General features: G+C 43.8%; 1 protein-coding gene across 6 annotated transcripts in view; it reads right to left on the bottom strand.

The window, feature by feature from the left end:
* The window catches only part of ETV6 (ETS variant transcription factor 6), a 236,615-nt gene that overhangs the window by 125,058 nt on the left and 87,500 nt on the right, over window positions 1-24,057 (bottom strand). For 4 of the 6 annotated variants that reach the window (XM_066355594.1, XM_066355562.1, XM_066355555.1 and 1 more), the window contains one exon: window positions 14,302-14,431. In XM_066355594.1, coding sequence (XP_066211691.1) covers window positions 14,302-14,431 — 130 coding nt within the window. The remainder of the gene's footprint in view (window positions 1-14,301; window positions 14,432-24,057) is intronic. The other 2 variants (XM_066355570.1, XM_066355588.1) reach the window with 1 other exon arrangement.

Raw genomic sequence — 24,057 nt, forward strand, 5'->3', positions numbered from 1 at the left:
AGAGGGACACAGAGACACAGACAGAGAGGGACACAGAGAGACACAGACAGAGAGGGACACAGACACAGACAGAGAGGGACACAGAGAGACACAGACAGAGAGGGACACAGAGAGACACAGACAGAGAGGGACACAGACACAGACAGAGAGGGACACAGAGAGACACAGACACAGACAGAGAGGGACACAGAGAGACACAGACAGAGAGGGACACAGAGAGACACAGACAGAGAGGGACACAGAGACAGAGACACAGACAGAGAGGAACACAGACACAGAGACACAGACAGAGAGGAACACAGACACAGAGACACAGACAGAGAGGGACACAGAGACACAGACAGAGAGGGACACAGAGACAGAGACACAGACAGAGAGGAACACAGACACAGAGACACAGAGAGACACAGATAGAGAGGGACACAGAGAGACACAGACAGAGAGGGACACAGAACCAGACAGGGACACAGAGAGACACAGACAGGAACACAGAGAGACACAGACACAGAGAGGGACACAGAGAGACACAGACAGAGGAGGAATTAAGCCCTGGGTCTCCCCCTGTCGTTAGACTGGACTGGGACGGCAGGGTGGTGGGATCTAATCTTATTATTCACATGCCAGGACTCGGTAAGGAGTATTATTGACCAGGAAACAGTGATATTTAAAAGACTAATAAGAACCACAGAGCTCAGTGAAATCTGACTGTATTAACTCTGAGGTTTTGGGTTGTGGCAGACGTTTTCTGTGGAATGGATTTATCATTTTATTTTAATGAGTTATTCTATTTTTCTAAAATTTACGAGGTTCTAACCACAGCTGGGTCTCAGAAGGGGACCCAGCACTATTTTCTCATGTTCTTAAAGAGAATGGTGCAGGGAATGGGTCTTTGGCTTATACTGAGAGGAAAGGTGGAGAGTCTGCTGGACCTGTTCTGCCACCTACCAGCTCTTGTGGCTTCGGCTCAGCTCCTGAACCTCTATAAACTTGACTTTTCACCAGGAAAGTGAGGATAATAAAACTAGAGGCTGTCATAAGGAGTAAACGATGTAAAATACGTGAAAAGTGCCTACCATAAGCGCTCAATAAATGGAAGTGATTACTCCTATTAGAAAAGCTTGAGGAATCTTTCTCCCCAATTCTGCACACCCACTCCTATAAAGCTACTCACCTCTGGCTAGATCTTAAGTTCCATGCAAGTCAAGATTTTTCTGACCACTTCAACTTGAGACTTGGATTAAAAGGTTTCTAACATACCTGCATGTTCTTGGCATTACGATCACACATTTTAGTCACACCAGAGAATGGTAGAAAGGATTAATTTAAGAATCCAGATTTGTACCCACAAATTCACTTCTCTGCTCAAGGAAATAGAGAAGACTTGCACATTCTCAAGGTGACAGTGTGCTCAAAAGAGGTCCAACTTCATCAGGTCGACACTGATGATAGCAATACCGAGCCCAGCAGCCGGGCACCGGGTGAGATCACTCATTTTGGTAATCTCACACAGATTCACAATGTTCGGTGTAAATCAAGAGGCCTGGACTTTCCATCTAATCTTATGACTGTCTTCTCCATGGAGAAGGCCACCCGCAAGCAAATTATACAGTTTATTTCCAGCTCTACTTCTTCCCTTGACCTTCCCTGCTGGCTATGGTTCTTCTATTTCCAGAGCTTCAAGAGATTTGATAAAATCTGAGGTCTTGCAGGTTTTGTTACAGCCCCATGCTGCCATTTTCATTAAGGTAACAGGGATTTAAAGTATTGATAATCTTTTTACCCAGGATACTAGCAGCCATTGCAATTCTTGACTCTTAAAAGTAGAAGGAGGTAGAAAATGCCTGGTCTAAAAGGAATGTATCTTAACTGACACTTCAGGTACGGCAGTAGCTCAATGTGGGAAATATTTAAGTTCAGGGAAGTCTTAGGCCACTGTAACCGAGTGACCACATACCTTACTGAAGCATAACATGGGCCCTGGTCACAGACCACTATAAGCCCTGTCCCGGATCCAGAGTAGTGCTACCGGGAAAATGAAGCCAGAAGCCAGGCACTTTCTGAGTCTCAGCGCTCCTTTAGCAAACAAAGAAGAGTCAGCCGCGAGACTGCTGCACAGCCCTCTCTCTCTCTCTCTCTCTCTCTCTCTCTCTCTCTCTTTCATTTGGATTCATCTGAAGTATAAGTTTTCTTTGCCTAAGAATCAAAATGGAAAAAAATTTCCTTTTACAAGGGACAATTTTTTTTAAATGTTTATTTTATTGATTTTTAGAGACAGAGAAAGAGAGAGTGGGAGGGGGGGGGGAGGGAGGGAGGGAGGGAAGGAGGGAGGGAGGGAGAGAGAGAGAGAGAGATAGGAACATCGATCTGTTCCCATATGTGTCCAGATTGGGGATCAAACTGGCAACCTCCGTGCTTGGGACAATGCTCTAACCAACCGAGCTGTCCAGCCAGGGCCAAGTTACATCTGTTTAGATTTTTGTAGGTCTCTGAAGTTCCTTTCAGAATAATCAGAGAATTATCCTCTGACTCTAACCTCTGACTCTCAAGTGAGAAATAACTCTCTTAGGGAATTTCTACTTTTGTGTTCTTAAAAGACCTTTCAAATAAAACCCAAAATATCTGGGTGAACATTTGAAGCATGGCCAAATTCTAAGGTCATCGAGAGCCCCACGCAACATGGTCGACAGAGCTGCCAATGAGGGAACAAGAACTGTCTGCGCAGGGAGGGAATTCGTGAGGTGGCTGTCGCAGCACCTCGCAGGAGAAGTGAAAGAGTAAGTGTGGGAGGGAGTTCGGTTCTGGGAGAACAGCTGTGGGGAAGGAATCAGAATGAAAAAGAAAGGAAAGAGTTTCCTCCTCCACTCCGTTCAAATCTAGTAGGAAAATCTGCCCATGGCAGTAGAACCTTTCCACCGATCAGAAAAACAGGTTTGTGAACTTGCCCTTCTCACGGCTGCTTCCTGAAGTAAGGCAGACCGAGGAGGAAGGAGAAGGAGTAATTTTACTTCCTCCAGAGGGTTGGCACCAAATCACATGCTCATATTTGTTTCTCTATGAAGAGCTTCTGATGTTGTGACCCAAGAGCTACTTAAGGAGGCAAAATAAAAGCCCTTCTCTGCTGTGTCCCAAACCACTGCTGCTTTGGACAATTCTCCTCTCCCTAACGTCCACCCCCTCTTTCACAGCCTGTGGCCAGAAGTAGATGATTTGAGTAACTAGCTCAGGGCCTCTATTTAGAACTAGTTTCTTGGGTATGAGTTTTCATGCCCAGGGGATGGTGGAAGTGTCACAGATTCTCTCTGCTGGCTGGGGCAGATGGAAATGTCCTTTAAAGCTCAGCATCAAAGCCTTCACTATAGAAGCTGAACGCCTTCATTCCTTGCCAACTGTGTGCTTCCCCCATGATTAATTAATGTAGTATTAATTGTGCATGTGCTATGGAGCCAGCCGAAGGAGGAGAGTGTGGCCTGTCCACGCAGATGAGCTGGCTCTGGAGAACCTGAACCCGTGGACACCATCTAGAGAGGGAACAAAACGGAGACGGTCATTTTTACAGGTTACAGGAAAGGCCAGCATGCCTCGAGTTGCAGAGGGGATTCCCACACATCACAGTCGGGGTCAAGAAGGTAGCTGCCAGAAGCCACACCTGTGTGTAATATACTGGGCAAAGGGCCAACTACAGACAAGTCCGAGGCTGGAAGGGGGATGGTATGAGAACAGGGGAGCAGGCCTGGGATCTGAGTAAAAGGACCTGGGCACCACTGTAAGGTGCAAGTGGCCCCAATGGCCTTCAGAAAACATGCAAGGCCCAGGAACTCGCTCTGCACCCCGCCTCAATCATGGGAGGCATAAGGAAGCATCCAGCAGTGTCGGGCACTAAATTTCCATATTTCCTTGCAAGGGGCATCTTCACAAGACAATCACAGCTAACGTAGATGATAATTTCCTTCGTCACTGAAATACCACCATCTGCACTAAAATCTGAAGTTGAGTGCTCAAAATCAAGCGAATGAGCATGACTCTCAGCATTTTTAGATAATACTCGACTGTTACGATCCCTTGGATTTCTCTTCCGGAATTAGAGAACAATGAAATGGTTCACTGGAAAGAACCAGAAGAATCCTATACTCAGGCTACTTGGCATTACAGATAAGCACACTACAGTCCAAGGAGAAAGAAAGAATTATTCCAGGTGATGCCACTAGTAACCATGCTGGGTCAACAACACACAGATGATAGACCCCCAGACAAGTGCAAGCCCTGCTGTTGCCCTGGGCTAGGGCTAGGGTTTCCCAGCACATATGCCAGGTGGGTAAACCGAGGCACCAAAATGTTAGACAATCTTTCTGAAGCAGGTCAGAGTAACACAGAGTATTAGAAAGTGAAATGCTTTTATTTTTGAACCCAGTAATATATTCTCTATTCAAACACATCATCTTCCTTAATGTACAATAATAATAATCCGGGAGGTAGATCACCTCTTTTAAAAAGATGGAAAATTGTCCCCCCCCCCCCAAAAAAGATGGAAAATAGTAGACAATAGGAATCTCTTTTACCTCATTTAATTTTGTTTCTAATAGTCAGAATTTATGTGGATACCTGAAAATACCCTACAGATAACAGTCTGCACAGAGAACTGAATTTTAAAATTTAACTTCCTCTAAGTTCAAAAGATAACTTAGTTTATGTCTCTGATTCTATCCCTTTGGCCTTTATATCCTTAGTTTATATAAATTTTCTTAAATAAAAAAAATCGTCAACCTGTTGGCTTGGCTTTTCTCCTGCTGGCCAATAGCTAGACGGAAATAACTTCCATCAGTTCCTAATACTTTCAAGAAGCAACATGGTGAAGTGAAAAAAACCCTGGGTTTTGGATATAGATCTGGATTTCAGTTGTGGCTCTTCCATTTCCTGTCTGTGTGTCTCTGGCAAGTGATTTACCACTCTGATCTTCAGAGAGAAAACAGATATAATATCCACCTTGTAGGGTTAGTGATTATTCAGAATAATATGTATCAAGTTCCTGGCACTACAAAGTGCTCAATAAATAACAGTGACAATGATTACCTGTTCCGCACATTATTGTAACAGAGATTCTTTTTAGAGTAGTGTCTTATACTCAGCTGGCCTTGGAATGGCTCCTAAGGAGGAGCACAGCTCTTGTAAACTGGCAGGCAGGTGGAGTATGATGACAAAAAAATGACCTCATGCCCCAGATGGGTGGCTCCGTGGATAGAGCATTGACCTGGCATGCTGAGATTGTGGGTTTGCTCTCCAGACATGTGGGAGGCAATCAATGAGTGTATAACTAAGTGGAACAACGAGTTGATGCTTCTCTCTCTCACTTTCTCTCTCTCAAATCAATGGAAAAATTAAAAAAACAAAAACAAAAACAAAAAAAGGGAACTCATTTGCAAAGATAAGCCACTCCTGGAAAACAAATGGGTAATTAAAAGCTAGCATTGTTACTTCTAAAATAGAGCTCCATAAACTGTGTGATACCTCTTAGGATGCTGTTATTCCATACCTTCAACACTCACCTAGGTATTTTTTTTCTTTTCTTTTTTTAAAAGGTTGTGGTATCTCCCTTTACAAACCTTTATCTTGAACCATTTTAGCTAACACACCACTCCCAGAATAGAGAATTCAGCCGCAGCTGAAATAAGCGTTTTCTGCATGGGTTAGACTCTTCCTGCCAGACATCGGTCTGCACCCACCACACATCCACGGCTATTTATCCAAGTATCCATATCTCCCATCTGCATTTCTAGTACTGAAATCTTAGAGCCCCTTTTGAGGCTATTTCTAGCCCTGATCTAGAGGAAACAGAAAGAGAGTCTAATTTCAAAAGAATGGGGTTTAGTCCACCTACTCATGATGGAAGCAATAAATATGGGGGGGAGGATGAGTAACTAACTATTCTTGGGAATTTACAGTCAGCATGTGGCGAGAGACAGGGACAGTTTAAATCCCTCAAATCCTACTCTATCTTGCTTCAGAGGAGAACAGAGAAAAGAACCCCCAAAACACACATGCATGGTCCAGGCAACTGAGCCAGAACCCTGCTATGGCAACAGTGAAATCAGTAACATCCTAAGGGCCCTGGTAACATTTACCTCTGGAAAAGCATAAAGACAAAGCGGCCCAAGTCACTCCTGCCAGAAACTCCGAGAGTCTGAGCTACTGATGAGGTTTAACTCAGGCATCAAGCAAAATGGGGGAAAACAGCTGTCATTTAAGGAACTTTATCAAATTTGCATAGACTCAGCCCAATCAAAGCTTTGAGATAGATAAAGAGGAGAGAGGAGCGACCTAGAGAAGCAGAGTTCAAGCCAACATCATACTGAATCTTCATCGTGCCTGCCAGCAGCGTTATATAGATACAGATGAGGCCAAGCATGGAACTTACGGGCAGGCACCTCTCATTCTGCAGAACCTAATATGCCAAGAGAGAGACCACAGAGGTTCTTGATGGTTGGGAAAATCCAAAGGGAGATGCTTGAGAGGAGACAGAAGAAATGAAAATGTCACTTATTTCTTGTTGTTCAAGTCTCTCCTCATAAAATGATCGGGGTCTCACTGGCTTTCATTTTTCAATGGCTCTCTTGATGAGTCTGCCATCAACTTTCAATATGGGGTCTAGAACAGAGCTGGGCATCTCTGGACTCACATAAATAACTCATTGCACCAGGTAGGGAGAGTCACCTGCCAATGGCTTCCAAATGTCTACTTCAGAATTCCGGGGCAACTGAGATCCCGCCCCGCCCCGCCCCATCCCCACAGGATCAGAGCCCCTCTGTCAGAGCCGATGCGGGAGGAACCACCTTATATGTACAGGAACCGCCTTATATGTACGGGGAGTACACGTCATGAAATGTGAAGTAAAAGAAAAGGTCAATAGATCTCTGGTTATATACTTTTTTAAAAAAAGAAGACAGCTAAAAATAGCTGCCTTTATTGAAGCTGCTTCCTTATCAGGAAGCATGGAGCTAGGAATTAACGTCTGCCTGCATCGGAAATTCTTTCAGACAGCAAACCCAAAAAGGAAATTTCCCTTCCAAGCATCCTGGCTGGTCTGTTGCAGGCTGTTTTTTCTCTTCAAGCCGTTTGAGGCAGCTGACCAGGGCCCGGGTGCAGGCAGCCCCATGGCTGCTGGAAAGGCAGATAGCCTCCAAGCATTTGAATGTAGAAAAGTGAAGGCGCCCAGAGGAAGGCTGGAGAGGAACACAATAGAAAATGCCGGTGAGAAGTCATTACTGCTTTGTCAAGATGCTGACAATTAAACCTTCTACCCCATGTCCTTGCCTCAACTCTACTGGTGATGTGATGACACGTCACAGGCAGCTGTGTCAGGAGAGGCCATTTTTGGAACACTGATAATGGCAGAGGACAGGGGAAGGTTTGCGAGGTCTTAGAAGAGGGTGGGAGAGGCTGAGGAAGGAAGCATACGAATCAGGCAAGGCCTACGAAGAAAACAGTTCCAGACAGAGCTACAGATATGACCCAAGTAGAAAAGGCCCTGGAATGGAGGGCCCTAGAGCCATCAGGAGAGGAATCCTAGAAATCACAGGGAGGAGTTAGAAAATGAATTTGATTTTCATGGTGACTTAGGGAAATCAGTCCCAATGCTGTGAAGACGGAACTCTAGGCCCTTTCTCTAATGAAACAAACAAGGACAAACTTGCTTCTCTTGGCTCTTGAAAATGGGAGAGCAGCACCTTCTAAAGAGGCTATTTACCAGCTTGAGAAACTGAAATTGAGCTCTCGGGAGTTACCAGGCACTGTCTGCTAGGCACTGTGCTGGGTGTTACATACGATAGCTCTGACACTTATAAGAAAACCCTCATCCGTAGCTGTTTTACTGAGTCTTAGCAAGGTTAAATCATCTAATACAGAGAGGCAGCCCTGGAATCAGACCCACTCAGAGCTGTCTATACCTCAGTCCTTCCTATTACCATGCTTTTTCAATTGGCAAGCAAGAAAAGAAAATGGGACCTGCTCCCAGGAGGCCATTCCTAAAGAAATGCCAAAGAAATGCAGGGTTACCTGGTTGAGCCCCACTCCCAATGCTGGCCCCCTGAGGCCTTCATGGCCAGCTCTGTCCCTCTCATTGCAAAAATCAACTGAATTTCAACCTGAGCTCACAAAAAAGTTAAGAGGGTTAAGAGGGAGGAGCAGTATAAATGGGTGAGCAAAATCAAAATGAATTAACCATAGTAACGGGCTCGCGTTCCTGATGAAAGCCAGCCTGCTGGAGGTTCAGCATAAATGAATGGTCGAGTACATCGCTGGAGTCTGATCTGCTCCCAACCCTGCACCCACGGCTGCTCCTACTCCCACTCTCAGCAGTGCTTGAAGTCCACAGGACTCTGCCTCTCTGTTTCCTCTTAAGAAAGTCAAAACGGGGACTTCAGAGATAGAAATCTTATTAGATTCCTCATGTGCCGTGTGAATCTGGACAATTCAGTGGACTTATCCAAGCAAAGTCATCTCATCAAAAAAAAAAAAAAAATAGAATTAATAACATCTACCTCAAGGACTATTGCATAATTAAATGAGGCAGCATATATCAATGCATTTTGTTACTTATAACAATATAAAATATTAACTATGATTATACTGAATTCCCATTTTTGTCCCTTCCTTGGGAACAAAAATAACTTGCAAGTATATAAAATTGGTGATTGCTTCAGCTAATTAGAAACGAAAGACACTGCATCCCTTTTTACCACCCTGGTTCTAATATAGCTTTGCTTGTCACATGACTGTCTTAAACTCAGTTACTCTGCTGAGAACGCAAAATCGCCAAGTGGGTGAGCGGCGGCAAGGTAACGTTTCCAGAGAAAGGCATTAAATTAAATTATTAAACACACACAAGTAGGAGTAGTAATGTAAGGATTTTGAAAGATTCACAAGGAAAGGCAGTAGAGCCAAGGGACTACTCCTAGTGTTCTGACTCTAGATAACTCCAAGCAGCTATTATGGCTATTTATTAACCCGCTACATCATAAACCGTAACCCTATTAAATATGATGAATGAGTCCTAGGTTATGATTTTTAAACACCAATTCACAGGGACTTTGAAAAGCCAAACTAGATTGCAGAATACAACATCTTTGGGCAAATGGCGATTATGTGATTAGATGCAATGATAGCAGCAACTAAATGTAAAATGATGGAAAAAGGAATTTAGAATAAAGAAAGTATATTTACTGATTTAAATTCTGCCCTGTCAATCTGAAATACACTTACTGTCATCATCTGGGCAGCCGGAATCACCTTTGGAGGCGACTGCATAGGGCTGGCACCACCCACGAGGCCCCTTGGGCTGTGCCGTCAGCAGTCACTCCTCCACAAATTTAGAAGATGGTAGTCTCTGGGCAGAACAATGAGAGAAACTGTCCCTCATATCATGAGGGCCCGAGTGAGAATTAGGAAAGGTTTTTCTTGCTCTAAGCCACAGCCCCTCACAGCTTAGAGAATCAAGAGTGATCTTGTCAAGGACCGCTGGGGAGGGTGGGAGGTGGTCTTCAGTCCTTTTAAGTGTTTTCAAGGTATGTTGAAAGGCTTATGTCCCCTTTAAAGGATGGAACTTTTGTTTTTATTTACTTGTTTTAATTCCTGTACTTCAGCTCATCTATGCTCAAGCTTAAAACAAAATCGAGACTCTGGCCGGTTGGCTCAGTGGTAGAGCGTCGGCCTGGCGTGCGGGAGTCCCGAGTTCGATTCCCGGCCAGGGCACACAGGAGAAGCGCCCATCTGCTTCTCCACCCCTCCCCCTCTTCTTCCTCTCTGTCTCTCTCTTCCCCTCCCGCAGCCAAGGCTCCACTGGAGCAAAGATGGCCCGGGCGCTGAGGATGGCTCTGTGGCCTCTGCCTCAGGCACTAGAATGGCTCTGGTCACAACAGAGCGACGCCCCGGATGGGCAGAGCATCGCCCCCTGGTGGGCGTGCCAGGTGGATCCCGGTCGGGTGCATGCGGGGGTCTGTCTGACTGCCTCCCCGTTTCCAGCTTCAGAAAAAAAAAAAAAATCGGCACCCTTTATGGAAGAAGAAAGACGTTCTTGGGCCCTGGCCGGTTGGCTCAGCGGTAGAGCGTCGGCCTAGTGTGCGGAGGACCCGGGTTCGATTCCCGGCCAGGGCACACAGGAGAAGCGTCCATTTGCTTCTCCACCCCTCCGCCGCACTTTCCTCTCTGTCTCTCTCTTCCCCTCCCGCAGCTGAGGCTCCATTGGAGCAAAGATGGCCCAGGCGCTGGGGATGGCTCCTTGGCCTCTGCCCCAGGCGCTAGAGTGGCTCTGGTCGCAACATGGCGACGCCCAGGATGGGCAGAGCATCGCCCCCTGGTGGGCGTGCCGGGTGGATCCCGGTCGGGCGCATGCGGGAGTCTGTCTGACTGTCTCTCCCTGTTTCCAGCTTCAGAAAAATGAAAAAAAAAAAAAAAAAATACTAGAAAGATATTCTTTCTATTTTTTCAGTAAACATACTTGTGTTCACTCTCCTGATGAAAGAGGGACGTTCCAGGAACCTACTGTAGGACTGCTGAAGGGCCCCGATCTGCACATCTGGGAGGTGAGGAAGCCAGACCAGGCTGGCACAGGGAGGGCCCTCACCCACTGGCTCTCCTTTTCTAGGCCCGGACTGCCCCTGGCTGTTCCTTTCAAGTCCCCTACAATCACCACTTTCCACTCTGCTCCATTTATCACTTGTTTTTATCACAGGCAAATAAAAAGAAAAGGCATTAGTTTCTACTTCTCCATAGCTTGCTAATCTGTCACACTGTGTCTTCAGTCCAGGTATAACCCTGTGTCTGCAGAACAAAATGGTGAGAAACCCTCAGTAAGATCATCTTAGATACTATGATCCCTGACCTCCTTCTGACTAGGAAAGAATATATTTTGATTTAAGAATGAAAGGAGAAAAAGAAAGATACAGGTTTTATCCAGAGACCAATGAGGATAAATTGTAAAAAGAAGCCACTCGGAGGCACACCAATCTGGTAAGTACCTCTTTAAAACAAGCAGCTAAAAATGCTTTCAACCTAGCAATACCATAAATGTCCCGCTGCTGTTTTGGCTTCCAGATTCTTCCCCGTACTTTCCATGAGCATTCTACTGGGAATTGTCTGGAATCCCAGATTAAAACAGCAATAACCCAACTCCCTTGTTAGAATATTTATTTTCTTTTAGGTTTGGAAACTCAGCTGGGATACATCTTTAAGTATACGGCACAGCTTCAGCCATCTTAGGGACTACATGAGAGGTTTCTTAAACAGCGCAATAATGGGCAGCTGAGTTCTGGAATGGGAGAGGGAGGAGGAGGGCATGTCAACCTCATATGGAAAGCCCCAGCTGCAGACAAATAACAAGAGCCTGGGAACCTCCACTTTCAAAGCATTCATCCCAGATGTCAGAACTAATGGTGTCACAACAGGGCTCATGCAGATTACCAAGGAGGTTCCTAAAGTCAGGCTGCCAGAGAGTAGGCATTCAGGCAAAATCATCACTCTGACCTGAATTCATAAACGAACAACTGAACACATTCTAAGGTTGGGAGCAATATGATATAGTCCTGTATCTCATAATTATCTATGTGGGGGATCCATCCATTTACTCACCTACCCATCTAATGGAGCAAACTATGGTCAATCAGTTAGAATACTGAATCAGAACAGATTTTTAGATTCTAACAAGTCTACACTGGTAGAATCTAATCTTCTGATTCTAAGAACAGACTCCGGCCATAAACCAATACTATGGCCACATCAGCGAATAATGGCTAAGTGTCAACCTGAATTCACCCATCCACCCCAAACACACTTATTGAACACCCATCGTGGCATAATAGATAGGAATGTAAACTTTGGAGTCGGACAGAATTGAGTTTGAATCCTGAATTTATGTATTAACCGAGTGACCTCGGCAAGTTGCTTAAATTCTCTAAGCCCTAAATTCCTCATGTGTGACATGTATATAAAAGATTGACCTTACAAGTATTGTTGGGAGAATTAAACAAGATAATTGACGTAAAGGACTTCCTGCAGTGCTTGGTGCATAGTAATCCCACAACAAATATCAGCTATTATGATCCTGTGCGAGGATTCTCTAGGCACACAGTAAAGCCTGGCTAGAGTGGTGAGCAGCACGGCTGCGGCTCAGTGAGAAAACTGGCTACTTCTGAAAAAAATTAAAGTGTTGGTATTAGAGAAACAGTTCTGAGAAGGGAGAATAATTCCTTAGGTGAGACTTGTAATACTTGGAAGAGGGCTGTTTAACATTCTCCTGGCTAGTCACAACGTTGTATGGTAGGAAAACTGAGTACTATAATGTCTGACTCATGGTCGAACAGCTGGTTTAACAGCAGAACTAGTTAAGAATGAAGATCTCCTGACTGCCAGCGTGGTATGTACTTAGTTTGTTTTACCACGATAACTTCCTAGGGAGAGGCGGTTCTATGGTCAAAGAGCTGACACATGCAAAGGCATCCGGAAGCACACCAGGAATCAGGGCCTCCCCGGAGAAATGTGTCAAAGTATAGGAATAGAAGTTGTGGAAAAAACAGCATCCATTTGGGACAAGTGTTCATAATTCTTTTCTCTCTGTATAAGGCAAGGAGTTTGGTCTGCTTTGTTCATTTCTGTCTCCCCAGCATCCAGAAGAGTCCCTGGAACAGTGCAGATAATCAATAACTACTTGTTGAATGAAGAAATGAATGAGAGTAGGTAATAGGAATGTTTTGCCTGCATGGCATGAGTGTGTTCCATTCTGCAGTGAATATACTAGTAATCGGACGGCGTCTGGAGAAAAAGACGCTATTACCTGGCTGTGGTTTCTTTTGCAATCCTGTCTGCTGCAATGGTGCCAGAACATTCCAGTTTACTAAGGACAACAGTGCCTGCAGCCACGACCTTGGCACCTTTACAGTCCCAACTTCGTCTTTAAAAGTTCACTGTGGAGAAGATGGTAGAATGGAGCTGTGCCCTTTTTACCTCCTTGGTTAAGTGAAGCTGGAATGCGCTGATCCTAATATGTAGCGAGTTTGTAGATAGTGATGGCCACAGCAAGCTAGAGGAAGGGGGAAGAATGCACATGGTTCCCAACTCCTTGCCAAAAGCCCAGGAACCATCCTTGCTGTGGGGAAGAAGGAGTGCAATGTTCCCCCAGCACCTCCCAGCATCAGTCATCTGATTTCCCAAATTATCTCAGGAAGAGAAAAGAGAAGCCTGTGTCTTCTGTCCCCTACTGTTCTCCACTTCCAGCAAGCAACCTTCTGGCCCCAGAGGAGGAATGGGACAGGAGAACAATAACCTGGGGGCGTGACCATGCCAGAAAGAGATGGCGAGCACCACCGTGCTATATTTAAGTTATTAGGAACTAACGAAAGAAGGGCCAAGGTCACCCCTGTGTCCTCCATAACCTGGACTTGCGCCCTCAGGATAATACTCCAGCCAGAGAACCTGGCATTTTCTTGGACATCGTGATCAGGGTGGGAATCAGGTGACTCATTCTCCTGAGCTGCCGCCAGCACATCGTATCATCTGGGCTGGGTGGTGGCACAGTAAAGACAAAAAAAGGAAATGACAGGTGTGGGCTGCTTGGGAGCCTCGTCCCAGCAGCACAAGAGTGTTGGCTCTGCTGCCCGGCCAAGTCGCAGCTGGATTCTCAGACAGGGGAGGTGGCAAGGGGTCCAGACGGTTTGGGGGACAGAAGTGGAAATACCACACACTGACGGAGGCGAGGGAGGTAGTGCAGGCGCAGAGAAGACAGAGGAGGGGAGTAGAAGAAAGGAGAGGAGGGGGAGAGAAGCCACGTCCAGGCACACAAACTTTATTAAAGAAAAGCAGCGGCCTGGAAAAGGCAGGAGGGAGGCCCTGGAAGGACAGGAGGAGCATACAGCTTGAAAGGCAAAGCAGGGAGTGAGTCTGATTCAGAAGCTGAGCAAAATTTAAGGCCTACAAAAATATTAAAGGGAAACTAGTGTGAATTTTAGTAAGACAGACAAACTGTCCCCAAATATTCACTTTGCCTCTTGGAAGATTTAGTTGACTCTGCATGTACATTGCCCATTTCCAGATTTTTGGGTAACATCACAGAGCCCAAACGAATACTCAAGAGAAACAGGGACAAGAATCTCAAGGTTTCCAAAGCCATTCCGGGAGGAGATGAAGTCATGTGAAACACTCTCAGAGCTTGCACCTCCTCCAGCATGAAGCCCCGCCCCTCCGGCCTGCGCCGTCAATCATCCTGACCGGGCGGTCCCTCTGGTGTGTGTGTCCCTGCCCCCAGCGCGCGCGGACACTCACGCAGGTGCGCGGGCAGGCGGATCGAGTCTTCCTCCATCCTGAGCGCTCGGGGCACTGGAACATGAAGTGGAGTCGAGGAAGCGTAACTCGGCACCGGGCTCTCGGGAGGTGTATATGAAATTCGCTCCTGCTGTTAAAAACAAGAGCAGGAAGGGAGGGGGAGACAGTGAATGCTTGGAACTGAGATGTGAAATCTGGGAGAGGGGTGGGGAGAAGGGAGAAGGGGCATCTGAGCACTGGCCAAGCAATCCCACCTGTCCCTTCTCTAGACACGATTTGGTTGCATTTCAGAGCTCCAGTTTTTGGGATATCTAACAAAACTCTGGAAAGGTTTAAAATAGGGATTTATCTTTGGACTCAGAATAATCGGTGTTCATTTTTTTCTCTCTCTATACTAGTGGTTTTAGCGAAAGTGAGAGGAGACAAGACAAAGGAAATAAAAAAGTATGTCCAAGAGAATGGCTTCAAAGACTACTCTCAAAAATGACTTTACCACATCACATAATGAATGTCACCAATACATTAAAGCCAGGTTTCCTCTTCTCTAGTGATAACCCCAGCTTTTAATCCAAGTATGATCCCATACTCAGATACAGTGAGAGGTGAGCTCAAAGTGATGGGTTATAAATTCTAGATTTAGCTAATAAATCTATAAACAAGGTTTTTCTAGAATCTACCAATCTCATACAATAACCACCAAAATGTCCAATGTTTCATTTTTTTTTCTTCATAGCAAGGAATTAACCTGTTACATTAATGGGTATCTCCTTGTCCATTCCTTCTTTATTTCCTTTTCTTCTGAACTACTGCAGAGATTCAAAGAACCACCTGCATTTAAGAAAAGTACTATTTAACTGAAAATACTCAACTGACAAGAAAAGGGTGCAAGCTGGGGGGGGGGGGGGGGCTTGGACAGATCCACAGTTTAAATTCAAACAGGCCGTGTTTGTTAGATCAGTTAAGACAACTGGATGGGATGAGAATTATTATTATTTGTTTAAAGTTAAAACATGGCAAATAATGGCAAGCAACCAACTCTCATGTTCGGTCAGAAGAGCAGTGCAATTTGCATCTTAGATCTGTATACCCACTAGTTTGATGTGCAGTCCATACATACTATAAACATAACTTCCGTTAGTTTCTGTGGTTTAACTAGGCAGAGTAAAGTGGGACATACAGGGTCTAAAAATAGGTTGGGGGAAAAGATCAGTCAGATGCCAGTATGAAAACAGAAATCAGGACGAAAGAAAATCACATTAAAATATAGCGAAGGAGGTGTTTATATTTTGGAAAGACAGATCTCTTAACATTTTGTATTTCATCAGATGTGCAAAGGAAGCAGGGGAGTCCCCCGGCCATATAATCAAAGTAAAACTTTTCTTCTGCTCATACCCTGGAAAGTTTGGTGGCTGTGGTAGGAAGTTTCAATTTTAAATGAGTATATACATATTTTTGTAATTTCCAAATGGAATCGCTATACCTCCCCCCAGGGCATCCTTGACCAGCAAATAGGGCATTTGGGATATTTGTTTAAACATCCATCCTAAAGTTTCCTGGTGAATTTGTTAATTAAGGGCGATCACATACATCATAAATTTCATTTCATTATCAAGCAATATGTCCCATGAAAGGTCACCCAGAGGCGAAACCTTCAACTTTACTTTTCTTGAACTTTATCAAACATCACACACATTTTGAGCAACTCTAACATAAGTATGAGTTATATTTTTTGTATTTGGTTTAGCAGCGGTTCTCAACCTGTGGGTCGCGACCCCGGTGGGGGTCGAACGACCAAAACACAGGGGTTGCCTAAAGCCATCTTTCGACCCCCGCCGGGGTCGCGACCCACAGGTTGAGAACCGCTGGTTTAGGGTTTTGTAGGTGAAAGAGACAAAGACATGAACACACATATGGGAAACATACAAAATCTGTTTAGAGGTTTTTCGAGGTGAAATAGGCTTTTAACGCATTTTCAACATAGACTGTTTCTCTAGTGTAATAACTTCTCCATACACTTTAACCCTCAAATAACCCTTCAGGTCCCAATATATATCTAGATATCTTATAAACCGTTAACTTCATTCCCAGAAATAGCTTTCTGTTTAGTTAGGGTTTTCTGCAGAAGTGAAACTGTTGATGAAGAAAACATGGTACAGCCATCGGGTTTTCAAATGGCCTGGCATGAGTGCGAGAAAAGATGGCATTTTGTAATAGGATCATTTTCTCTTTAAAGCAAGAGCTAGCAACTAGTCCGTACGAGTGGCAGGCCCCCTCATCCCAGCCCCTTCATTCCTCACCAACACTACTAAGGACGAGATGGGAGAAACCAGTCTTCCAAGAGGATTTTACGTTATTTTTTGCAAAATCCACCTCTGGCCTAGTTATACAAGAGTTGAGCTAGGGACCACCTTGAACATGTGTCTGTCCTGACATGCTCATCATCACTGTGATGTACCTTCATTTCACTGTACTTTCTCTGGAGGCAGCCCTCCGTGCCTGAACTTCTGCAAGGTCCCCTGTCCTTACTGCTGCACTGAATGCCACACTCCAGTGCTTGCCCTGGGGTTTTATGCCACCATTCCCCACACGTCCAAACAATTCTAGATGGAAACAACTGTGCTGCTTTAGGATGAAACCTATAAAAAGAAGGCCAGAGACTGAGTGATTGTGGGCCCTGAATTCCTCTCATTCCTGATAATGGTTTCCACTCTGCAATATTGTGACACCACAGACTTGGGTGACACTATCAACTTGAGTGACACTACAGACTTGGGACGGGAAGCTCTTTTTTTAAACGGTTCAATAAAGGGACTACTCAGCAACAGAAGAGAGGGTACCCTGACCAAGAAGGAAAAAGCAAAATGCACTTCTAGGGCCTTCAGTGATTTGCCAACAGTCATTTCACACCAGCAGAGCACTCAGGGGACCCCAGAAACGGGGTAGCCCCGTGGCTAGGCTAGGACACACACCTGGAAATCCTTTGTCTTTCCTTTTGTTAATCTCTAGAGTGACTCACGCGCTCCTGACTTTTTAAGCTGTTATAATAACCATGCACTTGACATTCAGCACACTACCGTAAATAGAAAAATGAAACAAATCATGCTATCTCAGACAGAGACATCTAGACAGAGAGGCTTAAGGAGCCTAACATTCAATTTCCCAAATAAAGGAAACTCCTTATTCTCACAATTGCTTCTCTGGTCCAACCCCAACAAAGAGAAGTACTGGTTTACAGCTCATTCACCTCTGGAACAAACTGTCAGTCGAATGAAAACCAGAGGTGTTTCACGTTAACATTACAGAAGGGAATAACAATTTCCCCAAGGGGACTATAACCACTGGTCTAATTAAATTAAAATGCTACAGGCAGTGATACTGGTGCATTCAAGTGGTGGAAGGGTATAAGCTGCCAGTGGAGGTCAATGATGTGATTAAAAATGCCGAGGTGGTTGGTTCCATTATTGTTTAGATGCTGAGAGAAAAATAAAAACAGGATGCTCTCAAATTTGCAGACACAACCTATCAACCCAACCAGCAGATCAAAAGGGGAAGCGCTGCCATTTCCAAGGCCAGTCTAGGTACCGAAGGGAGGGCGGGGCGGAGGAGGGAGGGCAGCACGAGCTCTGAAAAGAGAAAATGAGGCTAAAAATAGTTGTAGGCAAGGAATGAAATGTAAAATTTACCAACCATTATAGAAAGCTTTGAAAAAAAGATTTTTAATGGAATATAGAGTAGGGTCACTGTAAGCACAACTACTGAAACCAGAATGAGTTCTAGTCCCTCTCATCATTCCTTCCCCAGCTGCGAAGGGCCAACGGCAGACTCCCACTGAATGCTCTCATTTTCAAACCAAGTGACTATCACACAAAACAAGCTTATCTATTACACTGGGGAACAAAATGTTTGTTGCATCCACAAAAACACTTATTCTTACCTAATTTGAGTGTGCTGATCTCAAGTCTGACATTAGTTTTTCTCTGTAAGCTACAGTTTTTTTGCAATTCAAGACTTTAGGTTTTCATCTTATTGTAAAATTTTCAACATTTAGTTTCATGTAATAAAGTAGAATGTCTTCTTGGGCATCATCTTTGTGAAAATATAATAATTTATATAATACAGTAAATACACTAATACACTAAAAGATATGATTAAATCAGAATTTGTCTACAGTTTTGAAACAGAACTTATTAAAACACTTATTTTAATCATAAAATTTGCACAAAACTTCTTTAAATTCTATTCAGGCAAAAATTTGCGTTTGTAGCTCCTGCGTTTGTGTACTTGTTGAGGACAATCTCGTTTGATGCTCCAGCAATAGTTTGCTCATCACTAACAGCTCCAAGATTTTCGGGAAACTTATCAAGGTGACTGTTCAGGAAGTGAATCTTAACGCTCATGTTACATCCAATGTCGCAGAAAGCCAACAGCATCCTTTGAACCAGAAGTTCATAGTTTTCTGCTTTTTTGTTGCCAAGGAAGTTCTTTGTAACTGCCACAAAAGACTGCCATGCTGCTTTCTCCTCCTTATTCATCTTCCTGGCAAATTCTTCCTCACATATAAGGGTTCGAATTTAAAGTCCATCGAATAAACCTGCTTTTATCTTCTCGAAAGACAAGGCAGGAAAAGCAGAAATAATATGTTGAAAGCATTCACTTTCTCTATTCAAAGCCTGAACAAACTGCTTCATTAAGCAAAGTTTGATGTGAAGTAGGGGGAAAAATGATGCTGTCTTGATTAACTACAGGTTCATTCACAATATTTTGCATCCCTACTTCCAGAGCTTCATGTTTCAGCCACTCCTTCTGTGTCCAGTGTTTCTCCTGAGCTCAGCTGTCCCACAAACACAGAAAGCAAGGATACTTCATGAAACCTCTCTGTTGTCCTAGCAGGAAATCTACCATTTTAAGATCCACACAAATGATCCAGTTATGCTCCTCAAACTTCAGAAAGTCGAGGACAATTTTTATGTCATTCTTACTAAGTCATTCAATTCTAAATTGCTGAGGGGTTAATGACTGCTTGGCATCAGAAGACCCTTCAGATTCTACAACCATTTCCTCATGCATGTTATCAAAATACACTTGATCACCGTGTTCACTTTTTTCATCCTTAGAAGAAATAAAACCATTGAAAACTGGAACTGGGAGTGTCTCAGAGTGTGGGATAGGTCGTATTGCTGAAGGAATATTAGGATATGTGATCATATGCCGTTTTTCCTTCCTGATGTCCTTTGTATGAATCAGACAGAAACAACAGTCACTGCTGTGATCCATTGGTTCACGCTAAACCATGGGAATACCAAAAGGCATTCTTTTGCGTTTTCCTTTTGTCCAGTCACAAAGCATTTCCTCACAATTATGACACACAATATGAGGAGCCCAATTCTTGTCTTGATCACCAAGGGGAACTTGAAAATAGGCAATATATGTACGTGTCACAAATGATGAAATATTGCACCTTTGACGTTGAAGTGTGTAACAGCCACATATATTCAGAAGGTGTCAGGACTATTCTTACATTTATGCCTACTCAAAGAAGCCATGATTCAATCTCAAAATGCGAGGGTGTTTTTATCAGATAATAATTTTTTACATTTAAAAACAACTACAATAACATTATACTGAGTGAAATAAGTAAATCAGAAAAAACTAAGAACTATATGATTCCATATATAGATGGGACATAAAAATGAGACTCAGAGACATGGACAAGAATGTGATGGTAACCAGGGAAGGGGAGGGAAGGGGGAGAAGTGGGAGAGAGAGGGGAGGGGGGAGGGGAAGGGCACAAAGAAAACCAGATAGAAGGTGAGGGAAGACAATTTGACTCTAGGTGAGGAGTATGCAACATAATCAAATGTCAAAATAATCTGGAGATGTTTTCTCTGAACATATGTACCCTGATTTATCAATGTCACCCCATTAAAATTAATAAAAAAAAACAACTACAATTATGTCAAAGTGATGTTTGTAAAACATTAATTGCCTTGTGATTATGTTCAATCCAATAGTCGTTTCCCTTTAACTCCAATTTAAAAACCAATGCATGCCATTAACTGTAACGCATGCACCAAAAAACGAATTTCAGATTTGGAATCAGCGATGCAGAAATATACAGAAACAGTTCTAAAACTTCATGCAACAGAAAATGAAAAAAAAAACTGTTCCCCAGATTTTTCTGTGCTGAAACATGGCATGTCTCCCTAACAGCCCCCAACCCATAGATGCATATTACTGAAGAGTCAAAAATATTCTTACTGTACTACCAAGTCTTTCTTATTCAAAATTTCTCAACAGAGAGCTCCTATTCAAAACTATTCAAACCCTGGGGATGCCCCTAGAGCATTTATGCATTTGCTTTTACACCATTAACTCGTTGAAAAGGCTGAAAGGTTGAGAAACTTAAAGCCTATTGCTAATGAAGTGTTAACGTTCTGGAAATAAAGATCACGAATTTCTGGAACTGAGAAAAACAAAAAGAAACTGGTTGTGCTTGCTAAAAAAGGTAGTTTCAAAGCTGCCTCTACTGCAGAGCCGAGACTGCCCTTGGTTTAGGATCTCTTTCCAAAAATAGTCTCATCTCCATTATAAACGGCAGGATTACCCCAATGATGGTTTCTGAAGCCTGTGGACAGGCCTGAGGAGGAAGTGTCAGGGAGACAAAGCAGTGACTGTAACCATTTCCTGGGGAACTTGAGTAAAAATGCCACAGATACCCTCTGCATCCTGCAGCTCTTTGGTGTCCCATTAATGCACTGAAATTCGGCAACTCAGACAAGATGGAAAACAGAAGGGCTCTTTTCCACCCTGAAGGTTTTCAGGAAAGCTGATTCTTATATTATAGTTGTTTTCCGTAGATTGAATGGAAGAAATCTCTCCTGTGGGAGGCTATTTATTGAGATTTTCTAAACTGAAGTCTGAATACACATTTATTTAAGTACACACTTCTGGCTGCAAAATGATTTAAGGTGGTGGCTTTGGCTTTCTTTAAATAAGCTTTCATTAACAAGTGAAAGCAACACATCACCCAAAAAAATGTGCAAGACTGAAATTTGAGCTGCATAGATTTCTAGGTTTTTTGGCATCATGGATACAAATAGACATACACGGGAACCTAAACTCTTTAATGTCTATTTTGTTCACTTGAAAATCGACGTTGAATATTTTGTTTATGCCAAAATTTAGCAAGATCAACTTAAAGAACTTGAGAGAAGATGCAACTGTCGGTCTTCCTTTCAGAATACACCTTGTAACAGGGTCACAGACCATGACATTTTTGTCATGTTCCCAGAAACAGTAGAGCTTAGCATCTGGGAAGTACCTCAGGATCTGAGCTGTTCAAATGGGAATTATGAAGTAGAAAACCGGATCCATCAAATCACAGCACAGAAGTTGCAATGCTGTCTTCCCATCCCCACAGGTTCCAAAAGACATCTAAACCTGCAGCCTAAGTCGGCTGTCCTCTTCCTGTCCAGCTCCTCTCCCGAGAGAAGCATCCCTCTGGGTGCTCACGCATTAGACTTTTACTACCCAACTGGTCTTTGGCTTTTAAAATGCTTGAAATGATTTCAGGGGGAAAATGGGACTACCCAATAAAAACTAGATGGGTGGGAACCATACTCCTTGTCTCTAGAACTTCCTCCCTTGATTACTAGATGCCCACTCAACCCCGGCGAGGAGAGAAGGGCAGGGTGCTCAACAAACCACACTGAAGCTGACTGACAAGATCTTCCAGGGGCCCAGCCTCGCCGGTCTAAGGAGTGCTCTTCTTTGCTTTGAACATTGAAGAAGATGGGTTCAAGACGTGAACTATGCAGATTTCTACATATTTATACCTGAAATAGTCCCTTTCCTCTCCTTCTTGGTCTATTACATCCCAAAATCAGAAGCCAGGGTGTTGTGTGTGCCAGACAGATACAATTAAGTCAAAGCATCTTAAGTCTTCCTTTTACCCAGAACAATGTTATCTATGCACAGCCAGGTGAATAAAACTAGACGCGTTAGCAGTCAGGCATTGCAATAAATGGTCATTACTACTTTTTTCTTTCAATGATTGTTATGAGATATTTCAACATTCATTAGGCAGTCACCAGGAACCCAGGCCTGAACTAGGCATTACAGGATTCTGCCACCGTAACTCCTAGAATTTCCAAGATGGCCCAAATGTTAAAAATTCTGTGTCATTTTATTCATAAATATATATGTGGGTATTCATGCATAATAGTCCATCAGAACATGTGTCCTAATCTTATTTGGAAAATATAGTCACTGCAGGAAGAGGCGATAGCGTTAAGAGAGCCCTCGGAATGTGCTTCCCGTGAAGCCTTTATTTCAGACTCACGAGAATCCTGTGAGGAAGGCGTCAATAACTCCTTTCCACGTGAGGAGCCTGATCTGAAGATTGCAGGGGTAGAGCACTCTGTTCAAGTCACCAGCCTGGGAAATGGGCCACTTGGTATAAAGAGGAAAAATAAGAAATGACACTTCAGTAGCACCAGCCAGGCCACAATGGCTTCACAACTTATAAGGAATCCCAAGAGAGAGAAATTCAAGCTTGTAGGAACTGTTGCAGTTTGGTTTATTTCATTGCTTTGTGTCCTCAGAATTCCAGTAGGATTTTTGAGGATCACTCATCAGAGCTGCCTAAGTGAGGCTGCTGACTTTCTTAAGCCTGTTGCTTATCCTGTGGGGAGCACAGATGGAGGGAGTCAGTGCATTTAGCTCAAAGAAGGGGACCGAATACAATGTACCAGAGAAGCTCTCCTGGCATGAGCTCAGAGCAGGTGCAGCCATTAGAATTCATGCAGGGATGTGTATTCCCTGTGGACACGATCAGCAGGGCCAGTGGGGCATTTACAGATTTCTTGTGCACAGGATGACTTCACTTTGTAGAGAAGTCTTATCTAAGGTAATTTTTCGGTAAAGGTGTTACTTTGGTCTCTAACATTTTTTTTCACAACAAAATCAACCCTTTACCATTTATCCGAGAGCAGCAAATCTAAATGTACAGGTGAGACACACGGGGCAGTGAAGAGGAGAGGCCCCTGTCAACACTTCGGCGTCTGCAGGGTGCAGATTCCTACACCGAGAGGAGCCGAGTCTGCCTCTAGAAACCACAGCTTCACCATCAGCCTGAAGACTCAGCTCCCTGTCTCTCAAATGAGGATTGGATAAAGGCACTGAGGACATGTGTGACCTGTAGGGAAAAAGATTTAAAAGATCCCTGTAGATGTCTTCGAGCATGAGAATGACTAGTGTCAGGAAGAGTTAAGGTTGACATGTAGCATCTCAGAGGGCAGGGCCAGCAACACAGACCCCTGCACTAGCAGTATGTGTGACTTACTGCTCCCCCAAAAGTCAATTTAAGCTGACTAAGCAGATGATTCTACAAGGGGCTTCTGCACAGGGAAGGCACTGAGGTGGAACTTGACGGTGCCTTATAACTCCAAGATGCGGCTTCTACACAATCTATATCTCCTGGCAAGTCAAAGGTTGTTCATCACAGTGTGGGGGGAGCAGATCCAAACAAAACATGAACACCACAATCTCCTTCCCTATCAATTAGTCCCCCAAAGTCCCCTCTCAGGATCCTAGGATTTTACGGAATATAATGAGAAAAAGCAATGTTTCTAGAACTAGGAGCAACCCCTTTAAAGGCAAGCCCCAAAGCAAAAATCTCAAGTAAGATTTCTTTATTGTTCTAAAGTTTAAAAAAGGTTTATATTAAGATCCTTTCCAACCTTGAGATGCTATGGA

This window comes from Saccopteryx leptura, chromosome 1, assembly GCF_036850995.1.
Source record: "Saccopteryx leptura isolate mSacLep1 chromosome 1, mSacLep1_pri_phased_curated, whole genome shotgun sequence".
Classification (NCBI taxonomy): domain Eukaryota; kingdom Metazoa; phylum Chordata; class Mammalia; order Chiroptera; family Emballonuridae; genus Saccopteryx; species Saccopteryx leptura.